Genomic DNA, 20698 nt, shown 5'->3' with positions numbered 1-20698 from the left:
GTTGTGGGCTCAATCCCCATGGGGGGTGTGCAGGAGGCAGCCAATCAATGATTCTCTCATCATAATGTTTCTCTCTTTCCTTCTCCCTTCCTCTCTGAAATCAATAAAAATATATTAAAAAAAAAAAAAAGAGATAAAGGGGGTGGCTGGAAGGGGATGAAGCCATTCTCTCAGCCTGAGTTAGACTGAGGCTGGAAAGGATGCAGCATTTATTCAAGGCAACATGAACAGAACTTGAGCTTGCGTGGGGGGCTCAAGTTTTTGAGCAGATGGTATACGAAGAAGAAACAACACATCTAAATAAGTGATGAAAGTTTAATACATTAAAACCAGATAGTTATCACTTATATTGCATTTGCCATTTCTGAACAATACAAAGTAGAGGCAAATAGTGACACTTCATAAAAATGTTCATTCCCATTCCCTTCCCTAAGACCCAGCCTCCCTTGAATACTCCCTCCCACCCCCTACAGAACTTTGTCCTGAATAAAACACTTAAATACATCATAAATAGTAAATTATGAAAAAAAAAACAGGAAGAATTCTTTCTTTCCTTCTTGTAAAAAAGAACATGGCAGCAAAGATAGGAAGCCAGAATCTGGCTGAGGGTGTCTAATATAGACAGTTACTCGGGGTGTGGGCTAACCTACTATCAAGGTGGGGTGGGATGAAGAGAATAGTCTGGGAATTCAACAATCTGCCTGAGATGCCAGGCCCCTTCTCCTCACAGGAGTAGTATCAGATGGAGAACTGCAACTCTTGGAGATGGGGAGGAGAGGGATTATACAGCCCCCATTCCCAACTTTTCTGTATGAAGAAAGGGGCAGGCCACGTGGCACAGCAGTGGCCTCACCGAGGCAAGAATCTGCTGGCTCCCATGAGTTTAAGAGATATTCTCTAGCTTCATAGATATGGGCTGCCTGTTAAACAGACACAGGTGACCCTCTCTCCACCTCAGCCCCACAAACAGCATAATACTGTTAGAAAAGGTGGGAAGAATAAGGAAGAAATCTCCTTTGGAGAAGGATCTAAAATTCATTTGATGTCTTCATATTTAGAAAAAACAACCAGAATACATTTCAAATTACAAAACAGTAATAATCATTATGGCCCGGCAGTGAGTAGGATCATGCCTAAGAAGAGCCCTGATCTCCTAGCCCATGACTGCCCCACCGTTTTAACAAAAGGGGTAAAGATTACCCCAGGTCCCACTCTCTCCATTCCTTTAGCCTTAAGAAATTCATCAAGAGAGGAGGAGTTAAAGAGGAGCTGCTCCAGGCAGAGCAATCGCCACTCTTCTGTTTCTCAAACACCAAGGCTCTCCAGAGGGAACCCTATGAATAGGCAGCTCTCCAACACTTTTGGAGTTTTGATCTGAACTGTCTGGCAAAAATTGTGTGCTGTGCGTTATTTTTTCTTTCCCTTTTTAAGGAAAAAAAGGTTGGAAGGTGGTTAAACATGCTCACTCCCCCAAAAACCTTTACAAAGCTTACAGGGGTCTCCTTACAGAGAGAAAGAGCTATGATAAGGATAATGTGCCAGCCAGTCTGTCCTGAGGAAATTGAGAGTCCAGCTCCTGGTGAAAGGTAGATGAGAGGGAAGAAAACCACCACGTCCAGCAACCCCACTTGCAGCAGGAAGAATGGGTGTTTGAAAACAATTCAATTGTAGAAGCCAAAGTTGGCCAGCTAAAAACTCGTGCCACCCAACTCGGGAGTGGAGAGGAAGCTGGTTCCTCAATTGTCCAAGGCAATAATGCCCATTCATGAGGAAGGGGAAGGAGAAGAAGTTCTTCAGAAAGGAGTTGGAGAGCTACCCTAGCCTCCAATATACTCCTTTTTTGATGACCAAGAAGAAAACTCAGCATTACTGGGGCAATGGCTGACATCTTGAGATCACAGAGACAGAATCTTGTTCCAGGTCTTCTGAGGTTTTCTGCTCACTGAAAGAGAAAGGATGTCAAGTTAAGAATGAGGAGTATGAAATAAGGAGGAAGGAAAGGAACTCAAGTTAAGTTCAACCTGCCTGGCAGAGTTAGGAAGTTTTCTTCTATTTCAGCCTCCATTTCCAAGTACAGGGTACCAAAATCAAAATTTTAAAAAGCAAGGTTCAGGGGGCACCCAGTCCTTCTAACTTTGCCAATTAACACCTTGCTCCACACTCCATCAGTACATCCTCTTTATACCCTTCAAAACATTCACCTCCCTCACATCCCAGACACTCACATGGGTGAACTCTGACTCTTCGATTTCAAGCTTTTCCAAGAGGGTTGAACTAACAGGAAGGGAAAAAACAGAGGTAGAGAGGAGAAGAATTAGAAGATAAAAAAGAACAAGAACTGTCCTCTCAAACCTATTCTCCATAATGTACTTCATAATCAATTCAGGATTCAGAAAGAAGGGGCTAAAAAGCTACTAGATTTAGAAACATTATTTTAATTAACTATTTAGTTTCTGGAAACTATAAAATATTTCCTAATACTCTCTTCTTCTGTCTTCAATCCCCAGGTATGGTAGGCACCCAAAGATCACTGCTGCCTGATATTCATGCCATTGTGTAACTCTCTTCTCTTGAGTGTGGGCTGGATTTGGTGATTTTCTCCTAGTGAACAGAACCTAGCACAGGTGGTAGGATGCCGATTCAGAGGTTAGGTTACAAAAAGACTACAGCTTCCTTTTGGGTACATGCTCTCTGACTTGTTTGCTCTGGGGAAAACCAGTTGCCATGCTGTGAGCTGTCCTATGAAGAGGACCATGTGATAAGAAACTGAATCCTGCAAACAACTACATAAGCTTGGAAACTGATCCTCCCCTGATTAAGCCTTCAGATGAGACCACTGCCCTGGCTAACAGCTTGACTATAACATCGTGAGAGACCTTAAGCCGAAGACACCCAGCCAAGCCACACCTAGATTCTTAAGCTACATAGATATGAGACAATAAATGTTTGTTGTTTTTAGCTGCTAAGTTTTGGGGTAATTTGTCATACAACAATAGATAATAATACACCTAGAAATGAAGTGCTGCTGTAAGAAAAATCTAAAATGTGGAAGTGGCTTTGGAAGAAGGAAGTGAGCTTCAAGGAGAGTTTTAGTGAAAGTTTAAAAGTGCCTTAAATATACTATAGAATTTTGGACTTTAAGTGGGTTGCCAGTGACAGCTGAAAGGAAAGTGAGGAAAAATACTTGTATTAGAAAATGAGCCCTAACTGGTTTGGCTCAGTGGCTTGAGCGTTGGCCTGCGGACTGAAAGGTCCCAGGTTCAATTCCAGTCAAGGGCATGTACCTTGGTTGCGGGCACATCCCCAGTAGGAGGTGTGCAAGAGGCAGCTGATTGATGTTTCTCTCATTGATGTTTCTAACTCTCTATCCCACTCCCTTCTCCTCTCTGTAAAAAAAATCAATAATATATATATATATATATATATATATATATATATACACACATACACACATATATATATATATATATTTTTTTTAAATATATTTTATTGATTTGTTACAAAGAGGAAGGAAGAGGGATAGATAGTCAGAAACATCGATGAGAGAGAAACATCGATCAGCTGCCTCTTGCACACCTCCTACTGGGGATGTGCCCGCAACCAAGGTACATGCCCTTGACCGGAATCCAACCCGGGACCCTTCAGTCCACAGGCCGACGCTCTATCCACTGAGCCAAACCGGTCAGGGCAATAAAATATATTTTTTAAAAAAGAAAAGAAAATGAAAGAAAGGGGATCCTTATAATATAGTGGAACCAGGTTTAGCAACAATGTCATCTGCAGTTATATGGAAAGTAGAATATGTGCCTAATACTGGATGATCTTGTTATGGAGATTTCTAAAGCATAGTGCTACCTGATTTCTACTCCTTTTTTGTTGTTAATCCTCACTCGAGGAATTTTTCCATTGCTTTTTAGAGACAGTGGAAGGGAGGGAGGGAAAGAGGGAGACATGGATTGGAGACACAAGCCTTGAGCCCCAACTGGGGCAAGGGATCAAACCTGCAACTCAGGTACATGCTTTTGACCTGGAATCAAACCTGAGACCCTTCCACGTGCGGGCTGACGCTCTAACCACTGGAAAATACTGGCCAGGGCCTGATTTCTTCTTAATGCTTATATTAAAATATAAGAGAATAATAATAAATTAAGGGAAGGATTATTAAACAAAAAGAAGCCAGGACTTGACGATCGTTTTGAAAAGTCTGAGCCTCCCTAGATAGGAAACACTGCTAAAATTAACAAGTGTCTGTAGCCCTGGATGGTGTGATCAGTGGTTAGAGTGTCAGCCTGTGCATGGAAGGGTTACAGGTTCAATCCCCAGCCCCTGGTCGCCTGGGGAGCATGGAGGAGGCAACCAATTGACCGATGTCTCTCTCTCTCTCTCTCTCTCTCCCCCTTTCCCTTTCTCCCTTCTACTGTCTCTAAAAATCAATGGAAAAAATATCCTCCAGTGAGAATTTAAAAAAAAATGGTTTCAGAGTAAAGCTAAAATCCAAGGCAATATCAGGAAAAGGTGGTCTAAAGTTGAAGCCACAGGTATGGACTACAAAATAAATTTTTTAAATTAATTTATTTTTAATCCTCACCCAATGATATGTTTTTATTGATTTCAGAGGGAGAGGGAGGGAGAGGGAGGGAGAGGGAAGGAGAAGTAAAGAGATAGAGAAAAACATTGATGTGAAAAACAGTGATTGGTTGCCTCTGATACAGGACCTAACCAGGTATGTGCCCTGACTGGAAATTAAACCTGTGACCCCTGTAGTGCACGGGATGCTCCAACCAACTGAGCCACACTGGCCAGGGCTGTAAAATGTTTTTTTTAAGGCCACAGAAAAATTGAAGTTGATGCTTCAGAGCACTATTCAGTCATAAATAAAAGGCCATTCAAAACATTCAAAAAGGTTAAGGGTATGCCTTACAGATCCTCTCAACAACAGGATCTCTAAGAAGCAAAGGGATTATCTCAGTTCACTTATTTGTAGCCTGGCTGGTGTGGCTCAGTGGTTGAGCGTCGACCTATGAACCAGGAGGTCATGGTTCAATTCCCAGTCAGGGCACATACCCAGGTTGCGGGCTGATCCCCAGTACGGGGCGTGCAGGAGGCAGCTGATCAACGATTTTTTCTCTTCATCACTAATGTTTCTATCTCTCTCTCTCCCCTCCTTCCTCTCTGAAATCAATAAATATATATATAAAAGAAGGTACTTATAGGTGAGGTTTCTGTCTAATGGAGTAAACCCAAATGACATTCACAGGAAGCCCACAAAATCTTTGGGAGAATTATCAGTAGAAACATCACCGGCTGAGACTGAAAACAACAAAAGCAATGCAAAATGAAGAAGGACCACTGGATCCCCCAAATTCTACTGGCAAGAAGGAGGTTGAGAAAACTACTCAGCTGCAAACACATTCTAGTGTTTAGGAACACTCAGAAGGCAAAACCAAGAGTCCAAAAGATAGAGCCGAAAATCATGGAGAATTATTCCCAAGCTTTGAGACCTAATAAAGTAACTCCAATATTTGCTGTATTTTAGATAGCTATGGATCAGTGATTCTTCTGTGCCTCAAAATCTCCATCTTTTTGTACAGGAATGTGTATAGCCGTCATCTAATGTCTGTCTCACCACTGTACACTGGGTGGGTGGCGAAACGATAGCTTGTCTCTTAATTTCACAGGTCCACAGATTGGAAGGATCAGCACTCAAGGAGCAATACCTGGGAAGCTCATTCAAACATGGAGTGGATTTAGATAACAAAATTCTGGACTGTGAGCTGATGCTATAATGGGATGAAACTTTTGGAGACTAGGAAGGGGAATGAATTTTGCACTGGAGGGATGTGAGTCACTAGAGATCAGAGGGTGGACTATAATAGGTGACTCTTAAGATGGCTCCCAGTGAGTCCTGCCTTCCTGGTATTCACGCCCTTGTGTTATTCTTTCCTCCAGTATGGGTTAGATTTAGTGAACAGAATGGAGTGCAGGAAGGAGGATGTCAATTCTGAGATTAGATTACAGAAAGAATGTGGCTTCTGCTTAGGTGCATGCACTCTGAGGGAAGCCAGATATCTGAGTTGTCCTATGGAGAAGCCCATGTGACCAAGAACTGAGGGAGGCCCTAGCCAACAGCCAGCAAGGAACTAAGGCTCTCAGTCCAGCAACCCACAAAGAACTGAATCCTGCCCCAAACCATATAAATTAACTTAGAAGTGAGCCTTCAGAAGAAACCCTAGCCCTAGCCAACATCTTGACCACCACCTCATGAAAGACCTTTAGCCAGAAGACACAGCTAAAGCTGCACCTAAATTCCAGACCTCCAGAAAATGTAACATACATTTTTTTTATTTTAAGCCACTACGTTTTGAGATAATTTATTATGTTGTAACAAATAATTAACATACCAGGTAATAAAACTGAATGACAATCTTTATACTGGATTATTCTGAAAGATTGTTCACTGTCTTCACTGTCCAGGAATCTCTCCAACCTTACATCCTAAGTGGAGAACTCACTTATCTCACCAGGAGATGCAGGGCTCGCTGGGGTATTTTTACTGATCATCAGAAAAGCCTGCACACAGCTTTCCCCACCCACAAAGATACAGAGATGTTGGCACATGTTTCCAAATCCTAACGATGAACACTAAGGAAGGTGAACCTGAAAAAACCTAGTGAAGAGCAAAAGACAATGATCTCTGTAAAAACAGTTATGGAAGTTCCCAAGGACCTGAAGAGAGAGATAAGAAGATTACAGAGAAAGGGGCCAAGGAACCAACCTTGTAGATAACATTTGCAAAGTCTCTCCAACTACAGGTGAAAAGCAGGGGTCAGGAATAGTCGAGACCTCACTGATTTTCTCCAAAGGTGGAGTCTGAGGTAAAACATCAGGACGACCGAAGTGGACGCCTGGAAAAAAGAAAGGGGAAGAAAATCAATAAATAAAAAAGAAGAAAAAATGGGGTGGGGGAAATACAGGGAAAATTATGTAGCAACTTGGCTTTTCCTGGACAGGAATAGGAAGCAAAGGTCCCAAGCAAATAAGGACTCGGAAGGAAGGGAAGGAGTGCCCAATCACATGGGAACCCCAGCCCTGGCGCTGACCTGGCTCCACTTCCGCCTTTGTTGTCACTTGTGCCTTGTGTTCCCCAGAGACCGATGGCTGGTAAGTAATGCAGGAGTTGCCGCTGGGGCCTCCTCGCCGAGAGAAAGATGAGCCAGACCGAAACTTTTTGGAAGGAGAGGGCTTCACTTCAAAAGGGAAAGAGAGAGCCTACTTAGCACCCCCCTCAGAAACCATCACCAAGACATAGGCACAAACTGCTAGCATCCCCAACACAAACACAAAGTTGTTTTTCTGCAAAGCAGGAAGAAGGGTTAATATCAACAAAGATGGGCTCTATGAACTACTTTTTAGAGGAAGGGGCATCTCAGTTCACTTCACTTTGGAAACAAGAGGGGAACCTAGAAAAAGGAGACACATACATATCTCACCCCCTCCTACAAGCGACCTCAATGGCTTAGCTTTCACCTGATGAGATGTTCTTTATTCCAGCGGTTGCCAACTGGTGGTCCACGGACCACTGGTGAACCGTGAGGTCCGAAAGGTTGGCGACCGCTGCTCTATTCTGTAAACGCCATTCTTTAATAGTATCCTTCAGTTAAAGCTGACAAAGATGACCCTTCACTCTATATCCTTGAAGTACTTATGCACACGGCACTATGATGACACTTCACACTTGTTTATACATCCCTTTGAAAAGACTGTAAAAGGATTTTCCCATATTTCTTAAGACTGTGTGGCAGACTAGGTCCTCTGGCTCACTGAGGGATGCCTGTGATGAGGAGATGGGAAGGAGGAGCTGGAATGTACCAGTGGCAGCAGCATGAAAGGTTTGGGAAGAACACTGGTACTTCCCTATCAAAAAAGTTGAGGGAAGAAAGTAAGAACACCTGCTAAGCGACATCAGTAAATGCTTCTCCAACCATTTGAATTCAGTCCGAGAACTCCGTGGCGTTCGATTTATAAATGGAAAATAGAACACTGGTAATATCCTTGCCTACCTCTGTCCATAGAAGTCTGACTCTGCCTAGCTCGGCCTGTGACATGGACCCTACAACCACACTACAGATTTTTTGAAATCCCGCCAATTACCCAAAAAATGCCCCTCACCTCAATGACACATGTAGGGAGAGCCAGGGGGAAAACAGCGAGCAACTTGGAAACGACTGGAACAGACAGAGTGACTGACATAAAGACAGGCAGCAGCTATCATGGAATGTGGGTAGAGCAGGAGAGGCCTCTGGCTTTGGCAGTTCCCTGACAGAAGTGTCCTGCCCCTCATCTCTTGAAGGGAGCCATTGGGGGCTCATCTGGTAGAAGCCACTTACAGGGGATCTTCTTGAACACTGTGTTGCACATGAAGCGCTGGAACCGTTCAGCGTAGAAGCCTGGGCGATGCACCGATACGGTGTCCTGCAGAGCAGAAGAGATGGCTGCAGAGTTAAGAGATGGAGGAGGTCCAGAAAAAGAACCTCTAGTCCAAGGGTCACTTTCCCTAGGCTCAGACCCTAGTAGAAGGGTAAAACCCACAAATAAAATGAGATAATAAGAAACTGAGGGGGGTGAATTAGAAGTGGGGGAGGCAGAAGGAGAGCCTCTAGCTAACTGCTACTCACCCCATCATGTACAAGTGCTTTCCAAGAGTGCTCCAACTTCTTAACAAACCTGCCAAAGAAAATGTGTATTATGTATACATGACCTTATACTTTTTTATTTTAGGGAGTTTGAGTCAATGGTAATAGAAAAACTTAAAAAGACAGAGGCATTCCCACTAATATACTGGCTTTCCAAAAAATAGACACAATAGTACTTATTCAGTATAGAGATCAAAGATGTTTCTACGTAGGTCAATTATCCCAAGAGAAAGGGTAGCTAATATGTCTCTGGCAAGTCAGGGATAAGAATATTTATTGTAGCCGAAACCGGTTTGGCTCAGTGGATAGAGCGTCGGCCTGCGGACTCAAGGGTCCCGGGTTCGATTCCGGTCAAGGGCATGTACATTGGTTGCGGGCACATCCCTGGTGGGAGGTGTGCAGGAGGCAGCTGATCGATGTTTCTCTCTCATCGATGTTTCTAGCTCTCTATCCCTCTCCCTTCCTCTCTGTAAAATATCAATAAAATATATTAAAAAAAAAAAAAGAATATTTATTGTAAAAGAACAGCTAGAAGAATAAATGGGCAAGCCTCTGAGAGGAATTAAAATTGGATAATATTCTGAATCTGTAAACCAAGCACTGTCCAGTCCTTACTACTACCTGAAACCTTACAGGAGCAAAATTGGGGTCTCATATAGGGTGTCCCAAAAAAAAGTATGTACACTTGAACAGCTGATAGCTCAATTTTGAAAATGAAATGTATTTTAATAAACACTGCCTTTGTAATTCAAAATATGTGTGTGTGTGTGTGTGTGTGTGTGTGTGTGTGTGTGTGTGTGTATATATATATATATATATATATGTGTATGTTTGTTTGTTTTTTTGGACACACTATATTTCTAGCATTTCCCTCTCCACCACTTCACTGCCTCTTAGTTCCACGGACCAATTAATAGTTTTCACAGAACACAGTGACCCTCTTGTTATTCCTCCATGGAAAGGGGGAACATGTTTCCTGCTGTAACCCAATGTGGAGTATGACTCACCTCACAGGTTTTTCAGAGTCAGACAAATGGTATATTTTACCCTGGTGCTTCCCAGAACTGATTCAGCTTTCCACAGAGATACATGTTATGTTTGGGAAGGTGGTGGGGTAAAGAAGCCAAAAAGACAGGCAAAAATCAAGAAAATAAATCACTACTTGACACTCAATGAGATAAGCAGCCAGATTATTAACTCGCTGCTCTTGTAGAAGGAAGAATTTAGTGAAAAACCCATCTTCAAGAGAAATAAGGGTTATCTGCATCCACTTTGCCCCCTAATTTGGAATTCTTATGTTTCTCACCTGTAAGACTGCAGAATGTCAATGATCCCAATATAAAGCAGCAGTCTTTCCCCTTTACTATTCCGGGCAGGGATGCCACCCATACTGAGGAAGACAAAAGGAAAAGAGAAAGAAAATCTTTTGGCTAGCAGGTAACTAAACATAACTGTCCCATCTTCCACAAACTGGGAAAGAGTAAGAGACTTCCTCTGACCCAACCACTCTGGAGTATGTATTATAACCTCATCCTCTACAAATCTCGCTAGCCTGCCTCTCCCACCCCAATTCCACCAAAGAGAATCTAAAATCACCTACTCAGCAATTTTGGAAATATTTACCCAATTAACTCTAAACTCCTTTCATCAGTACTTTTATAGTTACTAGTAAATCTATGCCCATTAAGACACTCTTCTTGAGTGATATAAAAGGATATCTCAAAACCGAAACCAACTAAAAAACATCTCTGGTGCCTTCAGTTAACTACACATCCTTGATAGATACATTATGGTAAGAAGATGGAAATAAGTCTGTAATAAATTGCTTTTTATGAAATTCCAGTATCATTTGCAGATGTGTCTAAGACTCTGAATGAACTTTTAAAAAAGAAGTCTTTTAATTTTGAATAGCTTTCCTTCCCAAGTGTACTACAAATCCCAAATTCAAGATATCATCCTTTCCTTATAGATTCTTAAGAAAGCTCATTCTAGGCCCTGGCTAGGTAGCACAGTTGGTTAAAGCATCATCCCAATACGCCAAGGTTCAATCCCTGGTAGGGCACATATAAGGATCAAACAATCAACACATGAATAAGTGGAACAACAAATTGATGTCTTTCTCTTCTTTTCTTTCTTTAAAATCAATAAATTTAAAATACTTTTTTTTTTAATTGATTTTAGACAGAGAAGAAGGGAGAGGGAGGGAGGAACACTGATTCGGCTGCCTCTTGCATACCCCCCCTATAGTGGATGAAGATTGCAACCCGGGCACATGCCCTGACCAGGAATCGAACCAGCAACCACTTGGTGCATAGGACAACACCCAACCAACTGAGCCATGGGGCCAGGGCTAAAATCAATAAATTAAAAAAAAAAAAAAAAAAAAAAAAAAATAGCCATAGCTGGTTTGGCTCAGTGGCTAGAGCAACAGCCTGTGGACTGGAGGGTCCAGGTTCGATTCTCAGTCAAGGGCATATGCCCAGGTTGCAGGCTGGATCCACAGTTGGGGGCGTGCAGGAGGCAGCCAACCAGTGATTCTCTCATCATCATCAATGTTTCTCTCTTTCTCTCCCTCTCCCTTCCTCTCTGAAATCAATAAAAATATATTTTACAAAATTTAAAACAGAAAGAAAGCTCATTCTATAGTCCGTAAACATTAACGTTGTTGGCTTAACTGCTGAATCAAGGCTACTCCTTCACAGAAGCTGCATCCCTTCCTGAAGAAGAAATGCTATTAGCCTATGCTCTCCTTCCTGATGACCCTGAGCCCACTCACTGGTCTTCAGTCTCCATGGTGCCGCCTCGCCGAGCCTCGCCCTGGATAGATTCCATGGCTGTGGAATAGAGAGCCTTTTGGGGAGCTGGTTTGCGTGTATCAATTGAGTATAGTGTTTCATGGCCTGAGGGTTCTCGTTGTGCGTGATCTATGTTATGGATTGACATCAGGAGGCTATAGTCCATTATCTTGAAACTCTGCAGCACCTAATGGAAGGAAATAACATGATCTGAGCCTTGGGTGGCATGAGAAGTTTTTTCAGGATCTCACAGCTTTTCTGGTCCAATTATTCTAGATAGTGAACCTCTAGGGCTAACCATAGAATAATCCTTTTCTTCTCCTCGTCCTTGGACAAAAGCATATCAGCCTCCTCTTGGTTGCTCTTCATTTGTATCCCCTCAGCTTTCTTTCATTTGAGTAAACACAAAATAGGCAACTGCCTAGCTCACAAGGCACTCTTTCTTCTTTCCTTTTTTCTCTTCACACAAACATCATTATATTCTCAAGGGAATAAGAAATATATATTTTTGCTGTAAAGAATCCACAAGGAGGGTCTGGTAAAAGTATACTTTGTGAAAGAGCAGATCTGTTGCAGGACCTAATACAATCAGCTTCAATTCAGTTCAATATTTACTGAATACCTACCATCTGTAGGCACTGTGCTTGCTTATGGGGAATTTTCTGTCCTCTAGAATATTATAATTTAGGAAGAGAAACAAAAGTGAAAATAAATACGATACAGTCTAATGTGTACAATGAAAGTGCTTACATGATTGAGGAGCAGTCTATAGGTCAGGAAGTAATACATACATAGGGTTATGAAAGATAAATTACAGAGAAAATACGTCTAAGTACATAAAGGAAATATTGCGAGGCATGAAACAGCATGTTATGTACAGGGAGGTATAATTTGGTATTTCTAAAACATAATATACAAAGGCTAGGTGAGGCAGATTAGAGAGACTGGCAGGGTAAGACAATGACAGGTCTGATATGTCACATTAAGGAGCTTGGATCATATCCTATAGTTCTCATCCCTCTTTTCCCACCCAGTCAGGGTAAAAAAGGGTTTATTCCCACCTGTTCAGGAGCTCACTTTGGTGCTGTACCTCAACCACTTAGGTAGGTGAATGCAGTAAGGGATGAAGAGAACAGGACTGACTCTTAAGTATAGTTTGAAAAAAAAAACACACATTTGTTTCACTATGTTTCTAGTCCTTTCAACCAAAGGAGTCAAACTGAAATAGGTATTATCCTGCAGTAGATGCAGAATAAGCAAAAATCAATAGGGAAAGATGTCACCAAAATCAAAAGAAAATATGTTAAAAAAGTGGAAATAGTTAACTGTCAAATGCTTCAGAAAATTCAACAAAGGACCGAGAAGTCCTTTCTATTTGGCATTTCTGTAGTCAATGGGGAGAGTGGTTCAACTGAAGTGATGAGAACAAAAGCCAGGACACTGTGAGTTGAGGCGAAAATAGGAAAAGAGAAAGAAAAAGAAGAAATATAAGCATCATTAAATGGAGACATTGAAAAAAACCCTCCTAACTTTAAGACAGAAGAGGTAAGCTTGTTTGTGTATAGAAAGAAAACAGTCAGTAGAGGCTGAAGCGAGAGGTGGAAAAGGAAGCAAGTTATGAAGCATGATCTTAAATAGGAGGAAATGGATCTAGAGGACAAAAGGGGTTGACCTGGAATAAGCCACCAAGTTGGTTAAGAAAGGAGATTAAGAATGGTTTATAAATTAGTGATGGGGCAGGACAAAGGGATGGAATGGAATAGAAAGTTGAGGTGGTTTTATGAGAAGCAAGGCTGGGAGATGGAAGTTAAAAAGTGGTTTGAGGGGGGGGGGGCAATGGTAAGATATGTACACATATAATACCTTAATAAAAAATTTGAAAAAAAAAAAAAAAAAAAGTGGTTTGATGCCGAAACTGGTTTGGCTCAGTGGATAGAGCGTCGGCCTGCGGACTGAAGGGTCCCGGGTTCCATTCCGGTCAAGGGCATGTACCTTGGTTGCGGGCACATCTCCATTAGGAGGTGTGCAGGAGGCAGCTGATCGATGTTTCTCTCTCATCGATGTTTCTAGCTCTCTATCCCTCTCCCTTCCTCTCTGTAAAAAATCAATAAAATATATTAAAAAAAAAAAAAGTGGTTTGACAAAATAAACATACAATGAAATAAAAACAAACTCATATATACAGCATGGTGGTTACAGCAGGAAAGGGGGTTTGGGGGGAGAGCAAAGAAGGGAAAGGGGGTCAGATACATGGTGACAGAAGGAGACGACTTCAGGTGGTAAACTGTACAGATGTCGTATTATAAAGTTATACATCTGAAATTTAGATACTATTAACTGTTACCCCAATAAATTTAATTTTAATTCATTTTAAATTACAAAAAAAAGTGGTTTAGTCTGCCTGATGTGGCTCAGTGGTTGAGCATCGACCTATGAACCAGGTCCTCATGGTTTGATTCCCAGTTTTGGGCTAGATCCCCAGTAGGGGACCTGCTGGAGGCAGCCAATCAATGATTCTCTCTCATCACTGATGTTTCTATGTCTCTCTCCCTCTCACTTCCTCTCTGAAATCAATAAAAATATATATTTTTAAAGGTAGTTTGAAGAGAGTGCCAATTATCTGAACTCTCTGCTGAGAGAAACAGAAAATGGATTGATGAGGGAAACTGAAGGCCCAGGTGGAGATGGATATCATACATCTATAGAGATGCCAGTACACACAGTTGTGTGATAGTAGCCGGCTTCCAAGATACAAATTTAGATTTGGCAGACAGGACCAAGATCTGAGGAATGATGGTGCTGGTATGAAAATAAGACTGTGTAATTATGAAGCCCAGGGTAGGCAGAGAAGGAAATAAAGCCAGGTGGGGGAGGATACACAGAAAGGAAGTAAAAATGTAAAGTGGTAACAATGAGGCAGTGTAAAAATAATTTTAAATGAAGTCTGGGAAATATGAAGTGAAGGAACAGTCAAATCTCCCACAGATTTGAAGCCCAAGGACAACCAAGCTGTTTTAGTGATAGAGATTTTTGGCGTCTGTGAGAGAAGAAAATCTGACAAACTCACCAAACAGTCACGCTGCAGGGTCTTACATAGAGCATTGTACATATCAGCATCCAAAAAGAGACCATCAGGGATGTCTTGTAAGAAGTCCAGGTCTTTAAGGGTGGGGAGAGGCTTCTCTCGCTCTTTTTGGGAAGCCCGCCGTTTGTAGGTTGAGCCCTTGAGGTCGTATTTGATATGCATCTTGACGGACCGTGGTAAGAGGTTATTCATCACCACAATTCGAATATTCTTACCACCTGCCTGCACACAGTACAGTCCATAGAATTTAGGCAGCAAAGTCCGAGGGTTCTGGTTGAGGTTCTAAGGGTACAAAAACAAAAAGTAGGAGAGGAAATTGGCTGATTTTCAGTGAAATTCAAGGGCAAAAGCTGCCATCCACCTTCATTCATCTAATACTTGGGATTCAAGTACAATCTGTCTGCCCATAACCACACGCCATATAACATATTTGTTTGCAATTTCCCAATGCATCTAATGATGGGATCATCACCAAGCTGAGCCATAGACTATCCAAAATAGTAATCAGTCAGGATACTGAATGTATGATGAGTATATTCCTTTAGAGAGGTTTAAGAGAAGACAGCGTTGAAAAAGTCTTAACTCTTAGCCCTTGGTATAGTATATTCTTGTGTATAATGGGAGGCAATTTCTCCAGAACCCCCAAGAGCAGTCAGTCAGAGTAAGATCAGATAGAGTACTGTCAAGAGTAGTAAGCAACCCCATTCCCCAATGTAGGAGCTAAGAACAGAAAACAAAATCATCACTGCATCCTTTTTTTAAAAAAATTTTAACATTATTTTATTTTGAGAGAGGAGAGAGAGAGGGAGAAAGGGAGAGAGAGAGGGAGAGAGGGAGAGAGGGGGAGAGAGGGAGGGAGGGGGGGGGAGAGAGAGAGAGAGAGAGAGAGAGAGAGAGAGAGAGAGAGAGAGAGAGAGAGAGACAGAGAGGGACAGAGAGGGACAGAGAGGGAGGGAGGAAGAGAGAGATTTGTTGTTACAGTTTGTCCCAGTTAGTTATGCATTCACTGGTTGATTCTTGTATGCGCCCTGATTGGGGATAGAACCCTCAACCTTGACATATCAGTATAACACTCTAAGCAACTGAGCTACCTGGCCAAGGCCATCGTTAAATCTTGCCTTTGGATAGGACAGTCTAAGCCAAGTAACACTTAAAATAGGACAGCCTGGCTGGCATGGCTCAGCCGTGGAGGTCAACCTATGAACCAGAAGGTCACCGTTTAATTCCGGGTCAGGGCACATGCCTGGGTTGGGAGCTGGATCCCCAGTGTGGGGTGTGCAGGAGGCAGCCGATTAATGATTATCTCATCTTTGATGTTTCTATATCTCTCCCTTCCTCTCTGAAATCAATAATAATATTTTTTTTAAAGCGCTGACATTGTTTTGCCCCACAGAAGACAACCTCCCCAGCCTTGTCCAGGAGTAAAGAGGGCAGCACAGGTGGCCAGTGCTCCTCTTCCCCTCACCATGTAGTATCCTGGAAGCAGCTTCTGCAGAAACTCCGCCTCTTTGTGCTGGACTGTTTTAATGATGAATTCGTCATCGCTGGACACGTAGAAGAGGGAACCACTAGCCCCAGAGTTGCATAGTTCAATCAGCGGCTCACTGCAGAGGGAATACTGAGCCCCAAAGAGAAGAGAACAAGAAGTTCAGAAATACCAGGACCAGCTCAACCAGAAATAAACTGCAGATGCAATTCTGCTCCAAAAGAAAACTAGAGTAAAGCAATGGAGAGAGAGGGCCTTCCTTTAGGAGTATTGCTCTGATATAGGAGTCACAGGGTCATGAGATCCGGAAGCTTACCAAGTAATCATCAGGCCGGATACCAAATAATTCTCGAAAGTAGCGGAAAGCAACAGGTGCGTAGGTCTTGAACCGAAAGTCATTGTAGTGATGAGCAGGGGTCAGGTTGCTCCCTTCACTGTGGGGTTAAATAGAAGAAGCCAAAAATTACCAGTCCCTATTATCCAGGGAGTCCACCCTGGGAGTCACCCAGAGGCAAAGTCAATACATCCCTTCTGATAGAACCAGAGGGATTAGATGAGTCAGTTACTTAATGGGACCAAAGCACAACGTGGGGTGCTAGCCGGCTTGGCTTAGTGGATAGAGCATCAGCCTGCGGACTGAAGGGTCCCAGGTTTGATTCCAGTAAAGGGAGCATGTCGGGGTTGCAGGCTTGGTCCCCAGTGTGGGGCAAGCAGGAGACAGCTGATCCGTGATCCTCTCTCATCAGTGATGTTTCTATTTTTCTCTCTCCCTCTCCCTTCCTCTCTGAAATCAATAAAAATTTTTTTAGAAAGCACAACATGGGATGAAAACATGAGCACATGCATGGAATTGTTTTTTTTTTTTTTTTTTTTAGGGCTCACTCTTTAGGCCAGAGGCTCATGGAAACATCCAAAGGACAGCATCTACTCTCCACATTCTAGTGTCCCATATCACCCTGATTAAAATCAGGTTAAGAACTGGACACATGCCTAAATCAGACCCAAACCCCTTTCCAGGACATTGTCCTGAACATTAACCTCTTTACCTGGGGAAGAAGATACTCTCCACCACGTAAAAGTCTTGCATGAGGACATCCCGCTCTGGTTTGGTACTCAGGCTCCCCACAGTGTGAGTAATGCCTAACTGAATGGCACCTTTCAAGGCTGATGAGGTTGTCTGAAAACAGAAAGGAAATAAGGGCAAAATTTCTAGGATTAAATCTGATCATAGCAATAAAAACTCAGGAGGGAGAGCCAGAAGGAGCACTTAAAGCAAACGCCCTTCTAAGTAGTTCATCCTAACCCAGTTTCCCCATCCCCATGTTTGACATTGCAGTTTAGCTTGGCAAAGAATGGAAGGGCCTAAAGATACAGAGTAGCAAAGGTGGGACTGTCCTGCCAGTCTAAGCTAGGCAAGATGTTCCCTCCTATCCATATTTATATTTGGAAGATACATTGTATTGAGAGAACAATCTTATGTCTCACTCCAAAAATTCCTTCCCCCAGAGTATCTGGGGCCCTTCAAACATTTTATTCATTAGATATAGGATGCAATTAAAATTAACTAATATTCTGGCCAAAACCGGTTTGGCTCAGTGGATAGAGCGTCAGCCTGCGGACCGAAAGGTCCCAGGTTCGATTCCGGTCAAGGGCATGTAACTTGGTTGCGGGCACATCCCCAGAAGGAGGTGTGTAAGAGGCAGCTGATCGATGTTTCTCTCTCATCGATGTTTCTGACTATCTATCCCTCTTCCTTCCTCTCTGTAAAAAATCAATAAAATATATTTTTTTAAAAAAATTAACTAATATTCTGATTATCTACCCAGCTATAGAAGCTTCAGTCCTCTAAGGCTGGGCTTGATTGGTGTTCTAAGGACAACAGAGTGGCAAATAACAAAAAATTCCTAACTGAAAAAACTCAATATTAAATCTAAAAACTTCTCTCAGAAATTATCACACTATGGTTAAAACACAAATGCAAGAGCCCCATTCTTACAATCTAGGATTCCAATCCCATGGAAATATCACATCACCTACATATGTGCTGTCCAGTACAGTAGCCTCTAGCCACACATGGCTATTTAATGTTAAGTTAATTAAAAATTTGCTTCTTCAGTCTTACCAGCCACATTCAAGTATGACTAGTGGCTACCATAATGGGTAACAAACAGTACATTTCAATCACTGTAGAAAGTACTATTAGACAGTTTTGTTCTACATGATTATCCTCATCCCTAACTCTCAGCAGATATTAGTTGTATTTCTACTTAGTCCTCACTAAACATTAAAATTATAACTAGTGTTTTTAAGTGTCTGCCTCTCTAATTAGACTAGAAACTCACCCTTTTGTCTCAATATTCAGCATATAAAAAAAGCTCAATAAATGTCAGTTAACATGGGCCTCAGTACCCATTCCTAGGGAGTCAGGTCCCTGACTGAAAATTAGTCAGTCCACCTCTATTACTTGGGACAATGCAATAAAGGCAGAAAACAGACACAAGAAAATTTTATGTGAGCCAGAAACAGAACTCCAAGAAATCTGCATGCCCTGTATCAGACAACGTACAGCTGCTAAATGGGAGGCTGAATACTGTCCCTTGGGGAGGCTAGGCATCTCCAAATTAGTCCAGAACCGAAGACCTGAGATCACCACAAGATACTTTTCTCCAAGTTTTCTCTTCATCAGCTCCATTTTCTATTCTTAGCTAGTACTACAATCTTTCCAATCCATTAGAAAGCTCAAAAAGCAGGTATTTTAGGCCCTCTTCAGCTGAAACTACATTCTTTAAAAAAACACATGCCCTGACCAGTGTGGCTCAGTATGTTGGAGCTTGGTCCCATAAAGGTTGTGGGTTCGATGCCTACAGGAGGCAACTGATCGATGTTTCTCTCTCACACTGATGTTTCTCTCTCTCCCCCCCTCCCTCCCTTCCTCCCTCTTTCTTCTTGCTCTAAAATCAATAAAAATGTCCTCGGGTGAGGATTAAAAAAATTAAAGTGAAGAAAATCTTAACAAAAAACACTTAAGAAGAAACAAAGGAGAACACCTACCCACTGTCAATCTATATCACCAGGCAGGGTGAGATATGGCCTTGATTTTATGTACATCCAGCACCAGAGGAAAGATCGAAAGACTTAAAGAGACATGATTCCACCCAGCTGGCGTGGCTCAGTGGTTGAGGGTCGACCTATAAACCAGGAGGTCATTATCAGGGCACATGCCCCAGTTGTGGGCTCAATCCTCAGTGTAGGGTGTAAAGAAGGCAGCCGATCAATGGTTCTCTCTCATCAGTGATGCTTCTATCTCTCTCTCCCTCTCCCCTCCTCTCTGAAATCAGTAAAAATATTTTTTTAAAAAAGAGAAACATGGTTTCCTGAAGCAAAGGAAGAATGACATTTGCGGCTTGAAAATTGTTTATATCTAACAGGGAAACCCAGTTTCTTCAGCTCAGTGAAACAGCAACCACCACCAGATTTGTCCATGAACAACATTCTCATTTAGTCATACCTATACAGATGAAAGATATCTCACTTCACCCTTTGTGAAGTAAACTCTAAAGTCCAAGTTGTATAATAGCTATTGTGCAAAGGCTTAGGATATCAAGAAATGGGACAGAATAAGGAGAACAGCAAGGGCACAGGACTATCCCTTCCTGGAGTAAGATGAAAGGGCTCCACCCAGACACACCTTTTTATATGTCGTCTCTCCTGAGGAATCAACACCTCTATGGCCTATTTTCTTGATGGACATGCCAGGGGCATAAGGCACCTAGAAAAAGAAGAGTCCAGATTAATATATAATTCCCACATAATACACCAAACAGCTACCATGATGACAAACCAAAACATTCAACATACCCTTTCTAGGTTATGAACAAGACCCACTCTATGCAAACACAGCTCTAGTGTTGCTTCCCAGTGAATTAACTGGCTGAAAGAACACAGAAGAAAACCCGAGGGATCCATATTTCACCTATGGCCCTCAGATTACAACATAGAAAGTAAAAATGAGTATAATTAAAGAAAAGTGGAGACAGGAGAAGTTCAAAAAAGCAAGACAGGTTACAAGTAGGGTTCCACAGTTCCCCTCTTTTTTTCACCAGCTTCCTTTCAGAAATTACTACCCCTCTAACCTTCAACCCAATCTGAATACTAACTGCTCAAACTGAATTTACCATGAGAAATTATCTTGCCACTGGCAAATGCAAGTACTGCGAAGTGAGGGATGAAAAGGCTGAGGCAATAAGATGACTCCTCTGAGACAGCGTATGGGCCTCAGTGCCTTAAAGAGATTCCTGAGAACATAATATGCCTTTGTTTTCCACCCATATATCAGCCCCTGAAATAAGGAAGAGGTAAAACCAGTAGAGCAGAGCCTAGAAGGCTATTTCCCACAGCCAAAATGCCAGCACAACAGACAGGAAGGTATTCTTCATGATGTCAATACTAATTAAATTAATAAGCCAGAAGGCAAAAAGGCTAGTGAAAATAGGATGTCATGATCTTAGGACTTGATATTCAAGTTCTACTTCCTGCTAAGGTAAGGCTCTTAGTGCTAGAAAACCATCTATATATAATGTCACAGTTCTTAGAAGATATTCTAAGAGAAAAGCCTAAAACCCCAGGACAAAAGGGTCCA

General features: G+C 42.1%; 1 protein-coding gene across 3 annotated transcripts in view; it reads right to left on the bottom strand.

Moving 5' to 3' along the window:
• Positions 1-296: 296 nt before the first annotated feature.
• The window catches only part of PIP5K1A (phosphatidylinositol-4-phosphate 5-kinase type 1 alpha), a 41315-nt gene continuing 20913 nt past the window's right edge, over positions 297-20698 (bottom strand). The window contains exons 3-15 of one of the 3 annotated variants that reach the window (XM_080649489.1): positions 19748-19828; positions 17106-17236; positions 16376-16493; positions 16039-16191; positions 14556-14855; positions 11470-11675; positions 10000-10083; positions 8676-8724; positions 8388-8472; positions 7101-7247; positions 6776-6905; positions 2226-2274; positions 297-1942 (exon numbers count right to left, since the gene is read on the bottom strand). In XM_080649489.1, coding sequence (XP_080505615.1) covers positions 1940-1942; positions 2226-2274; positions 6776-6905; positions 7101-7247; positions 8388-8472; positions 8676-8724; positions 10000-10083; positions 11470-11675; positions 14556-14855; positions 16039-16191; positions 16376-16493; positions 17106-17236; positions 19748-19828 — 1536 coding nt within the window. In that variant the 3' untranslated portion in view covers positions 297-1939. Of the gene's footprint in view, positions 1943-2225; positions 2275-6775; positions 6906-7100; positions 7248-8169; positions 8473-8675; positions 8725-9999; positions 10084-11469; positions 11676-14555; positions 14856-16038; positions 16192-16375; positions 16494-17105; positions 17237-19747; positions 19829-20698 lie in introns of all 3 variants that reach the window. The other 2 variants (XR_013959515.1, XM_080649490.1) reach the window with 2 other exon arrangements.

This window comes from Plecotus auritus (genome assembly GCF_963455305.1).
Source record: "Plecotus auritus genome assembly, chromosome: 12".
NCBI classification, from domain to species: Eukaryota; Metazoa; Chordata; class Mammalia; order Chiroptera; family Vespertilionidae; genus Plecotus; species Plecotus auritus.
This window is presented reverse-complemented; position numbering and strand designations above follow the sequence as displayed.